The 12,097-nt window shown below is 46.7% G+C and overlaps 3 protein-coding genes across 3 annotated transcripts; all 3 read left to right on the top strand.

The window, feature by feature from the left end:
- Window positions 1-927: 927 nt before the first annotated feature.
- On the top strand, window positions 928-2,413 carry K444DRAFT_633014 (uncharacterized protein; the record flags this gene model as incomplete). The annotated part of the gene is made up of 3 exons (XM_024883549.1): window positions 928-1,023; window positions 1,079-1,921; window positions 2,006-2,413. 3 exons carry the CDS (start codon window positions 928-930, stop codon window positions 2,411-2,413), a joined length of 1,347 nt encoding a protein of 448 aa, XP_024733528.1.
- Window positions 2,414-3,632: 1,219 nt separating this feature from the next.
- On the top strand, window positions 3,633-6,271 carry K444DRAFT_633013 (uncharacterized protein; the record flags this gene model as incomplete). The annotated part of the gene is made up of 3 exons (XM_024883548.1): window positions 3,633-3,719; window positions 3,771-5,927; window positions 5,999-6,271. 3 exons carry the CDS (start codon window positions 3,633-3,635, stop codon window positions 6,269-6,271), a joined length of 2,517 nt encoding a protein of 838 aa, XP_024733527.1.
- Window positions 6,272-8,638: 2,367 nt separating this feature from the next.
- Window positions 8,639-11,591, top strand: K444DRAFT_694286 (uncharacterized protein; the record flags this gene model as incomplete). Its single annotated transcript, XM_024887859.1, has 3 exons — window positions 8,639-8,724; window positions 8,796-9,048; window positions 9,099-11,591. 3 exons carry the CDS (start codon window positions 8,639-8,641, stop codon window positions 11,397-11,399), a joined length of 2,640 nt encoding a protein of 879 aa, XP_024733526.1. The 3' UTR covers window positions 11,400-11,591.
- Between the last annotated feature and the right edge of the window lie 506 nt (window positions 11,592-12,097).

The raw sequence follows: 12,097 nt of genomic DNA, 5'->3' as shown, positions 1-12,097 counted from the left end.
ACTCGCTGACGTCGGTATTTATAAAACTAGACAATTTTGAGCCGAAGCCGATTCCACTTTGGAAATTCTCCCCCCCCCCCCCCAACACATGTTTTCCTATCCAACCTCTTCTACACAGTGCGACGTTACTAACCACAAGACCAATTGATTGGCATAGCTTCTCGAGACTGTCATCTGCGATATTTGCAAAGCACTAATTAATTATCCATCTTCAAGGGCAAAATTCGTTGAAGTGATTGGCCAGCTCCCTGAGCCTGGCATTCAGCGATCTTGCGAATATCAACGTCCTCCTTCTCAACTCCATCAACTCCACCACTCTTTGAAGCTCCTTCAGCCTGGGTAAACACCCTAAAGAGAAACTGGAGGCTCCCTTTCCAATTGTAAGTTAATTTCCTCGTGCTTTGAAGCCTCATTGAGACGCTAAGCTTCTAGCTGACTTGGCGATAGCACCAAAAGCTCCACTTCAGTCGCAAGCCAGGGGCTATAATTGTAACATTTACTTCCACCAGGACTGGACGTTTGGTGCCTTCTATTTTTGATCTATAAGTTCAGTATCCATAGCTACAACGCCGCAAAATCCTTCTTTCCTACCTTATGGCTATCTTACTCCCTAGCCCTACCCCAGCCCCTTCCACCCGTTCTCGACCAGAAAGATACTGTTTTCCATGCCATTCGACCATATTGTCCTCTCAAATTTCTCTTTCTAGATTCTCACCCTATGATTCGACCTTGAAAATTCCTTTTAGTTCCCAATTCCCTTTTCTTTCTCTCGGGCGGCTGTCTGGAAGTTTTATGCAGATTCACCAACATATCAGTGGCTTTTGCTAATAACTTACTCTAACAGGACGATCTCTTCCTGCCAAACGCCTACTCTAATCTCTCGATAATCGATGTATTAGAATAACCTCATAAATTTCCCTCAATAAAATGGCTTCGTTCTTGAGGAAAGAGCAGTTGGAGAGACATACACACGTCGAGAGAGCTTTCCAACAACCCTTTCAGCGATTGGATATTCTTGAATTTGTAAGTAACTCTTTGTCAACTACCACGTGAAAGGGCAGACGCTAAAGGTTGGAAGGAGCAAATGCTCGATACTCCAGAAGCCAGAGCAAAAATGGCTGCCGGGGAAATGGTACTTGAGGCTTTCGACCCCTTGACGGACCCCGAATACTTGGCAAATTACGAATATCTGTCAAGAATAAACGAGCCGGGAAGTTTGTACTGGAAACAGTATGGTGACCCTTTCTACGCATACGGCTACCGTCAACTTGATGCTGCTCCTTTCGAGGAGAACAATGCAACGGAAGAACAGTTGACTGTTATTGACAATAAAGCGGAAGTTGACAACAAATATTATGGCAACAAAGGCGGTTCCGGATTAAAGGGAAATACGGAACACAAAGAGTTTGTAGAGACGGGAAGCTTTAAGGCCCCTGCGGATCTCAAGACTCCCGCACCGGCTGCTACGGCTGGAGTTCTTGATCTCACGACTCACCCATTGAATCAGACGACTAGACCCACCTCTAAGCACCATTCCACCAATACTCCTGTAGCTTCTCTTACCGTCAAGCCATCAAACGTCAACTTCATTACACCTTCCCAACCCTCCACCACCCCGCTCCCTTCGACTCCTCAGACTTTGACCACAGCGGTGGAGAAAAAAAACGACGGAAAGGATTTTATGAAGGTCAAGGTAAAATATTTTGACCAATTTCTCAGCAGAATGAATCGAGCTCCCATCCCAAAGCCTCCAAGAGGAGCGGATGGTAAAGAGCTTGTCTCTCGATTTAAGCAACGGAGCAACGCTATTAGAGCTCTTTCTGATGCAGATGATAAGAGGCTAGTCGAATTTATCGAGAGCCAAGATAGCGTGAGGAATACTTCTGGACAAGGGCGGAACGGTACACAAGGAAATGTCACGGTGGGGAACAGTGTGGCTGCAGTTGCCACTTCAAAGAAGAGGGCTCACGATGGAGTTGAGGAGGATGATTTTCAGATGTAACAGTTTAATACCGTTTATTCTGCAAAGAGAATGCGCATCGAGAACTCCGGAACTGCAACTCGGGGTCAGCAGCAAAACTCATCTCGAAGCTATCACAATATCTCAATGACACATGGAGATTTGGAAGAAGCTAAATGGGAGAGCTCTGGGTATGCTGGGAACCATAACAAACCTCGGATCGCTACGGAAGAGAATGGCTATGGATTCCCTGATGTTCAAGAGCCACAGGATGGTGCACCAAATGGAAATAGCGCCTTCCATTCAGGTTTTAAGGACAAGGGCTATCACGGCGCTTCTCAAAATATGTACGAACCGCCCCAGAACAGAGTCCACGCCGGCCTTGAACATTACGACAGCCTTCTACTTGAGCACAGAAAGTTCTGGAGCCCGAAACAAAGCGGAAAGAAATGAGAATAATAGCAGGAGCAAATAGAAACGAGGCGTACGAAACATCGCAGATCTCCTTTTCTGAGATGAAGGGGGTTCCCAAGACGTGGCTACTTAGAACTAGTGAGGTTTCTTCCGAGTTGACCTTTTGAAGGCTCTTGGCGAGCTTCAAGCAACTTTGGCAATGGGTAATAGAGGTTTGGAGTTCTTGGTATTTTGGAGAAGGATTTAAGATTCTGGTAGCTTTTGATGGCTTTTGTAATTAGCATAATCGCCGCTGTCTCCAGCTTTATGGATCTCGCGTTTCTCTCTTTGGATACACATCGACTTTAGGAGCTTCAGGAGCTTTGCGGACTCCCCCATGGCGTTAATCTATACCATAGACCAATTTAGGCCACATCGTGTCTGAGATGTGATATATTCCTTCCCTTGAGACTTGTGGCTTGCTCTTTGCGTAGTCTCTTGGGGTCCTATACCTCTCGCAAGGCCACTATGCCTTTCCCTACGATTCCTCCAAGCCCAAGAGATCGAAGAAAGCAAATTTATATATCAATAGGTAAGTTTTGCTAAATCGTGGTTGCAAATTTTTAACGTGCGTTGTCTTGGTAATTGAATACAAAAGCCCAGAGCTGTTCCCGAGTCTCGCTTCCTCAACCATCCTTTCTCCCAAACCAACTCCCGCATCACAATTTCGATCCGAGCAAGTTCTTAACTTGCACTTACTTCTCCTTACCTTCTTAGTTAACCTCCTGTCATAAAGAGTTTTCTCCACCTTTACTGGCGCGAAAATCGAAAAGTGAAGTGGCCGAGCCTCTTGCGAGGCTGAGCCCCCGCCAGCCTTTCATCGCGACGACGCGCAACGCAGCGCCCTTGACGGAGGCACAATACGTTGATACACTGTTAGCCAAGGCAGCTCGACTCGTTAAGCTTTCAAACCCCCGATTTCAAGTGCTGAGGTTAAGGCATACTTTGCCATAGCTCTTGTACCCGTCTCGACAACAACGACCACCAATACGAGACGGACGGCTAATTCTCACGACCTCAACCGCAGATCTTGCTGCATAATCTCTCTTCGAAACAAAGTTACTCACTCTGAGTAGGTTGTTCTCCTTCTGTTCTGCTACTGTACCACCGCATCAGGCGCTAACGATAAACAGCCCAGTTACCTTCTCAGAACAGTCGCCCATCCTGGGCTCATATGATCTTTCTTCAAAACCAAAGACCTCATGTATTCTCCCCCGAAATGGAGCAAAAGAAACTACACGGCAACATTCAGCAGAACTTCCAACCGCAGCGCGCTGCTAGTCTACATCCTCAAACCGACAACTCTGTAAGTCACCAACCACTGGGTCAAATAAAACATCAACTAATGCAGCAACAGTGTCACACTTCCAATATGGCCGCGAGTCTTCAGAAGCAACAAGAAGAACAACTAGCTACTTCCTGGCAAAAAGGCCAATGTGAACCATTCGATCAGCGTCGCAGAATGAGCGTAGGGATTACGCCACCTCCCGCTAGCGATGATCTATTTGTCAACTGTGAGAACGAATTTGATTCCTTTGATGTTGAAGGTAGAACTCTTCAGACAAGTAGCCAGATAACAAGTTTACCTTCTCAACTTTTTGGGAACCGCGCTGCTACAGTGGGTCAGCTGGGGGCTTTTTTTGACAGCAACCTCGGTTTCTACAACGAAAATGCTAGCACAAATTGCGAAGTAAATCAGAATGGCCGTGGGAATAGCACCCCTGGAACGGTTGCGAACAACGCGACCGATCCGGCACTTCGCCAGATGGGAGAGCAGCCATATCTAACTCGAGAGCCCACAAAACAATACGGCATGCTCCACGTGGATGAGGCAGTGAAGGCCCCGTTCACGGTACATCGTAACGGAAAATACGACGTCTTTCACCCCCAGCCAAATGCAACTGGGGGCTTCTTCGACCCAGCTGGCCAATTTCATCAAGTTCAGCCTCAACAAATGGGGCTTGATGCTGTCCCATACCTCCCCAATCAGATCTATGAAGCCCTGCCTCAAGGGGCGGGACCGGCTCAACCGGATACTCTTCCATATACAACTAGTCATTTCCATCCAGCTCAGTCTCAAAGTATGAGACCCTATATTGAATTGAGGAATCTACACCCAGCAGATCCCCGTCTTAACATACAAAGTACTCAGTCATACGCGTCAATGACACCGGCAGCTGCCGCTCCTCAGCAGCAACAACGAGTTCAACAATCTTCAAAGAAGGCTGTGGCTCAAACCCAGAAACCTCTTATGATCCTTTCACGGCCTTACCGCCCATACAACAGTCAAGACTTTGCTGGGTGTGGCACAAGTGGAAGGAAAAAGGAAGATGGTAACTGGGATGTCAATACGGAGCAGAACCATTACGAGGCTTTCCTCAAATATCATGGACGACCGGCTCTTCCAGCGCCGGTTGGCAGAACCCCATTTACACAGCGGACTGACACCATTAAATCTCTTTCTGCTTCTGACAGAAAGCTCCTGATGGACTTTGTCAAGGCAGAAAAGTTTTGGCGTGAGTATAAGGAGCTGCCTAATCCACCAAATGTCGCCTACACTTCGAGTGAGGAGGAGGGATACGCGAGTCGGTATGAAGATGAGAGCATTGATGAGGAGGAACCCAAGTCCGGCTCGGCCGATAAATCTGGCAAGCAACAGATGACTGCATCGAAGAAGAGATCTCGCGATCATGGGAAAATGGAATCCACCGAAGTTCCTGCTGCTACTCAGGATACTCGCCCCATCAAGAAAATCAGAACCAATCAACTTCCAAGAGAAACACCACAGATTACTCAAAAGGCAAAGACACAACAGCCTATGTGTAATGGAAAAGCAAAACTTGCTTTCGGCAGTCTGAAAGCCGTCGATGAACATATGGCGAGAGAAGGCCACCCATCACTCCTCGAACTGGTCAATGAGCATCTTGCCAGCAAAGGCCGCCGTATAATTCGACTCACCTGTTCATTAGACACACCATTGCCTAGCTCGGGTTCTACCACTTCTTCCGGAACTGACTTCAATAGTCCCTCAGCAATCAATGTGAGCACTCGTCACCTTGAAAGCTCTTGCAACTCTGGGACACAATCTTCAAACCTTCGAAAACGCAAGGCTCGCACCGACTCCGAAGAGAGAGGCAATACCAAGACGATAGGGTCAGCCATCAATAAGAACCGCACTGGCAGTGCGGAGATGGCTGACGTTCAGGAACAGTCTGCACTTCCGAGAAGGCAGACGATTCAATCGAAGACCCAGAGAGCCTCTCAGAAGAAGCAGGCAGTCACCGAGACACATTCAGGAAATAAGCATCGCCAATTCTCAACTGCTGGACCCTCTACCATCAACGACTTTACACATGTCCCAATCAACCATGGCAAGCAAAGCGATTCAGTTGCAATGTATCATTCTCAACACGGTGCCCTGGATATCAGGGGACAGTATTACATGCCTCCACTGCCGTCGAATCTACCCACTTCAAGCATGTTGGAGCTTTCCAACCTACCCATGGCGAGCGAAGTAATTCATACGGCTCTGTGAGCACACCTCCTTACATCAACTGGGAGGGTGAGTATCATCCCATGGCTCAGGAGACTTCGGGCATGGTCTCCCCCCGAGCTAGCATGGAACATACAGATTTCTCGGAGGTGCCGACCTCGCTTTCCCAAATTACTGGAGAAGCAGCTTTAGAGGAGGGCTGGGGCACCCAGGTTGCCAACGAAGCGCCATCACCCAACGGATTCGAGGACCTTAGCGGTTTTGATTTTGAAAGCTTCCTTCACGATTACCCGTCGGCCCCCAATGATGAGGAAGCCAATCACAGGTTTGATTTTGAGGACAAACTTCCCAAAGTCCAGTTTTAGAACTGCTTCGAGGTGCGTTTTCGCAATCACATACACTTTGGAGTACGGAATAGGTCAGGCTCGGAGTTCAGAGACACATTTTCAGGTTATTGGATAGCATTTCCTTTACTTATTCGCCGACACCACTGGAACATGTGTCGGGAGTATTTGATTATTTGCTTTGCGGTTTGTGTTGAGGTTTGCGTTATGGAAGCAGCGGGCTAGTATTTACGGTTTGTATGGCGGCTGACTTGGTCACCATGTGTTTGGTGCTGCAGATAGAGCATGATGCGTGTGCGTTTGGATATTGAGCTGGATTGTCAATCGGGTTCTTTCGGGTATTTAGATGTAGCAGGTTCTCTTCCTCCATAGACCATAAGTCTTACCCAGAAAACGAGGATCTTGTCCATTCTCCTTCTATTCTTCTGAGTCATTGGGATTCATAATGTGCTCAAGTACAGCCTCCACTCCCGGTGATGTCTTCTTTGCTCCCATAAATTTAACACGAGTGGGTCTCCAATTAAGTATTAGAGCAACCGGTTAATTCTTTCTCTTTCAAAATTCCAAACCTTTTGCAAAGAAATCGGCTGTTGAAATCTGACTAGTAGTACCTCAGTTCTACTCCCAGAAGTTGTCCTCTCCATCTTAAATTGCTTTCATCTCCTAATAGACTACTTGAAGAAATAGGTTCCTTATCGCCAACTGAATACAGGATCTCGTCTGACGTGTGTCTTCATCCTTCAATAACAGAGCTTAATTGTCTCAGTCTTACAAGTTCATAGCGTCAAAATCAAGATTTTGGATCCTTCTTGTCTCGTGTCTGGATGAATCAAGGAACCTTCTTTGAGCTGTACGTATAGACTGGTCCAACGTACACTTGAACCTTTTTCTCTTCCCCTATTTTCCGTCCACGTGCCACTGCCTGAGTTAAATGCTCTTCGTTAAAAATTCCCATGCCAATTTTGCTACATGGAGAGCAACCGCCTTGTGTTCTCTCCATCAAGCCTATCTACAGACATTTGTAGATCTACAATCCCGTAGTCTTTTTCTTCTTCCGTGGGTGTATTCAAAGTGCTGCATGCTGCTTGGTCGGCTTTCTCTTCTTATTGAGAATTCTATAGCAGTATCGAATATCTTGTTACTCGTCCATTAGTGTTTGAAGTTAGTTGCTTAACCGATTAAGCCTGATTATGCTGAGCAGCAAGTAATTAACAAATGCTTAATCATTCTGAAACATCTAGGGGGATTCAGCCAGTGAGAATTGGCTTTCCTGCTTAACTCTAATCCAGCACTTCAAAAGTACACACGTTTCTCGAATGTGACGTTTACCTTGCTAGGTAATCACACAGTCATGCCTCTCCCAGGGCAAATTGCCAGTCAGGGGTTTATTTTGCCTTGTAATTAAGTGGTTCTGGAGAGATAAATTCCGGCATTGAGGGTTAGAGAAGCGACCAGGATCAGTTGCAAACCTTTCATCGATTCAGGTTCCCTTCCCCCTTCATTCTTGCTATCCCACACTTCCTTCACTGTCATGGCTTCTCCGCAAATTATATTCTAGAGACCAGGTGTTTTCTCGAAGCTCAATTGACTCGACAAATAGTTGCTCTTGAGATTCTGAGCGGCAAAGGGGTTTGATGGGTGAGCTTGGCCACGTTTCCACCAGTGATGAACTCGAGAGAATGGTAATTGAAAGACATGCAGTATCTTTGAACTGTACGATTGGAAGTGAGAGTGTGTGCGTTGTATGGAGTAGCAGAATTGAACTATATAGGGCTATTTCGTGCCAAGATAAACAACCTTGCTCTGGAACTCTTGACGGGAAGGAGATCGGGATTTTCCGAAAAGTGTATGCTTGGCTTACCGCTTCCCGACCCTCGATGTTTTAAGCATTTTTTGACTCTTTATCCTCCCCGCCCATCAGCGGTAATCCTCTTTCTGTCTCATTTGCGTAGCTGCTCCAAACCGAAATGAGATTTTTTCATTCAGAATTACTTGCATTCAATTGTGTGATGGGCTGCATTAAACGCAGAAAAAATACATAGAAGGGCACATACCTTTAGTGAAAGTACCGCCATCCTATGGTCTGGGTATATTAAGTTCACTGAAAGTGTTCATAGGTTAGTCAGGTACGACTCTCTTACTCGCTTCGCCCCTTTTTTCTCTCGCTTAATGGCGCACTGGCCAACCTCCTCCCCTATTGTCTCTTATTATAGTAGCAAGAAACGACAGGCTCTGCCTTGGTTCTATACTGCTTAAGCTTTGAATAGAGTAATACGCATGTTTAAATTTTCAAGGACTTTCTTTTCTCTGAGAGTCCGTGCAAGTTAAGTAATTCACCACGATGTATTGTTTCTTTAAATTCTGGGCAGAATTTAAGCGAGCCCCACCATGTCAAGCCGACCACGAGAGCTCATAGCCACACAGTTTCCCCTCAACCCTTCCAATAACCTCTGCAAATCTTCTTCAATCTTAGAGTAAGCAGAGACAGCTAAATTCGACGGGAAACACGCCATCTCATCAAACCTCGATTTGTTTTCCATCACAGGCACGATCGGTACTACTTGAGACACAACGACCGAAGTCCTTCTTTGACCAACTCGAGGATACTTCTCGGCACTCTACCGAGATCCGACAGCGTTATCTACGTGATGGAGAACTTGAGCAGAAACGGCGAGCGACAGGTGATGGGCTCAGTTGCGCAAGACTCGAACGCCAGTGCTGAACCGACAACTCTTTACAGTGACTTCAATTGTCCTGGAACTATCGCGAAAGTCTTTGGTTGGCGGATCTCTAATAGCGTAAGTGTATTCGCAAAATCTCACGTCTGAATGAAGCTAATGATCTGTAGGAAGACAACGGTAACTCCGGTGATGTTCAGTCAACTCCAAAGCTATTAGAGGAACTCTTTGGTGAGCCGTCCAATGAGTCTGAAATTCAAAACTTTGATCGGATTGATGAAGCCAGAGACGAAAGCGGGGACCTCATGCAGACCGAGCAAGGAGCTCCGCTTGTTGAAGAAGCTTATCCTGATAGAGCTGGCGAGAGAAATGAGCAAGAATTTCACCAACCTGTGCTAGATGAGATGATACGGGTACTCGAGGGCAAGGAGGAGCAAGAGAAAGAATCTCAAGGCACACAGAGTTTCGGCGATCAGATCTACCGTGATGGAGGTTCGGCGAATGAATTCGTCAGCGAGAAAGATCCCGTTGTCGAACGACTTGAAGGTTCTCGTTCCGGCAGCGAAAACTCAGCTGAGAAGAAAATCGAAAGCAACAATCGAATGAACCATTGCGATGTTAACGAGAGGTTCTTTGACGACTTTCCTGTTGGCCCTGGTCAGTCCGCTGGTTCTAGCGCCTTCCTTAATAACGTTGATGTCGAATATTGGGCGGATGTTCACCAGTCCGGAGCAACTATGCCTCAAAGCCAGTTGCATTCCTCAGCGATCGATAACTATCAAATTGGGAAACCCGCGGAACGACCCCTTGAAAGATATTCTGAGGAGTCTGTTGTTGGTCCTAGCAGTGGCAAGGAGAGATCCCACCCGGATCAAACTTTTGAGGTTAAAGTAGGCTCTAACCAAGAGTTTGACTTTGGCCATCATAATCCAAGCTCTCTTTCAATATTTCAACCGCTCATCAATGCTCCTCTCCAGCACGCTTATATGCAGCAAACCCATAATCCTCAATCTTACAACCAGGGTTGCTCTGTGCAACAACACTATCCCGAGAGATTTTATCTCCAGCAGCCTCACGCTCAACACCTTCACACAAAAGGATCGCACGCCACGAATATACCCACTTTTGTTCAATCTGTTCGACCTAGCAAACGTCAAACAAAGTACTCGCTCTGTCCGTCTCGAAATCCTCCTCAAACATCTCTTTGTCCTGTCCCAAATGTTGCCGCAACCGGATCCCTCCAGACTGTCCCAGCAACACGACAAGAGCAACTTTGGCGCTCCACACCACATGGTCCTTATCTCCGAGGTACTCGAAATCCAAAGAAGGTAGTCAGAAACGCCTTTCTTAATGAATGGTTGAGACTTAATCGTCCTGACATCCCATTGCCAGATTCATCAGGACAAGGGTTCAAGGAACAGAGCAGAGTCTTTAATAGCCTTTCCCCGCCAGAACGAGAAGCTGCCAATGCGTTTGCGGTTCGTAAAGCTGAAGCTGAGCAAGCAGAGAGGAGATCAAATGGGACTGCACAGTACAAAGTCTCCCTCGCTCCCAGTGCGATGTGCAATCATGGCGCCAAGCGCCAGGGAAGTGCAAGTTCCACTGCTCATCTGCAAAACCTTCCTAGCGCTCGCATGCAAGATCTCGCAGACGCGCAAATCCTCGGCCAGCGCACTGGCCCCGTTCCACCACGACACAGCCAGCATGGTGGCTATGGAAGCGTGCTTCAGGATGCAATCAACCATTATCCAGATCACGCGCAGGGTATGTATTATGCAACAAGCCAAGGAGAGTACCCATTGGATCCCTCTCTGAGCCAGACCGATCCTAACCAGACTTTTGGGAGCTTCCAAGAACATGCAAGTGGAGGATATTCAATGAATCAATCTCACATCCAAAATCCTGCTTGCAATAACGGCAATTCTATGTCACAGAGTCAGAATTCTTTGTTCATGCCATATGGTTTTCCGGTGAGCCACGGTGTGGCGCAAATACCTACAAATGCAAGCACTTTCGGAATGCCAAATCCTGGCTTGATGCATGGCATGTATCCCCCAACCGCATCTCTACCAGGATACCCGACGTACATGACTCAACACGAACATCAAATGTCGGCATATCGCTACACGACTGAAGGACAGTGGCACGGAAATGGCTTAATGTGTAGTGCGCATCCTCCCATTGACCCATTCAGTTTCCATTTCCATCAACAATTTAATGGAATATCGCCGACGGAGAATTTCGGTACGGGAATTGGTCTTAGACTGAACCACCAAGGTTGGGGAAACAGCCCCCGTGGCGGTAGTCCTTCCATGGAATATCCTCAACATCGACATGCGGAAAACTCCTTGAGGACGAATCAAATTTATGGCCGAAAGAGAAGGCAGGCCGAGGAAGACAATAACGCAGTTGAAGATGCCGAAAATGAGCAAGCTGATGGCCCAGCCTCGAAGAGAGTACGAAGAACTTGAGTTTCTACTGAGGGGACTCTCAGGTGGGGATGTCATCAAGACATGATTTTGGCTGTGTCTTTCATATATGGGTTTTGGGTAGAGCATTAGCGTTGGACTCGTCATTTGTGGTTGGTTATTGGGGAGCGGAATTAGTTACCTCGGTCTCGAGAATCTTGTAATCGAGCTTTCATCTAATGATTTAGCCCTGGTGGGGTGGACATGAAATAATACGGTTAAGGAAAGGAGGCCTGTCCCTTAACGCTCAGCTGAGCTGAATTGTGGATTCTTGATTGCCAGGGAGGCTATGATACTTTCTTTTACAGAATTTCACTCTTTCACTAGTGTCCCAACTATTAATTCATATCCATTACCCTACTATTTTCATTATTGCGTGTTCCTGCCAAAGAACTGATAAAAGGTGCCAAGATTATAGTGCATAAGGCAGCTAGGGGGCTGGGAGACTAATAGAGACTACCGGATTTTGTACTTATATTAAAGGGCTTCCCATCCTTTGACAATCGAGAATTAAGGCTTCCAACCACCTCATTTCAACAAGAACCATTAATCCCTAGAACTTCTTATTTATTAGTTCCAGTCTCTTATTTAGGGTTCATTGAAGAACACACCATTAAGCAGTTCCCACTCCCCGCTGCGTTGATCCCCTAGACCAAATATATACCTCTGGTTGGGAATGGTAACTTTGGATTTAACTGGAA

Source organism: Hyaloscypha bicolor (genome assembly GCF_002865645.1).
Source record: "Hyaloscypha bicolor E unplaced genomic scaffold K444scaffold_118, whole genome shotgun sequence".
NCBI lineage: Eukaryota > Fungi > Ascomycota > Leotiomycetes > Helotiales > Hyaloscyphaceae > Hyaloscypha > Hyaloscypha bicolor.
The sequence above is the reverse complement of the archived record's forward strand: the minus strand, read 5'-3'. Positions and strand labels throughout refer to the sequence as shown.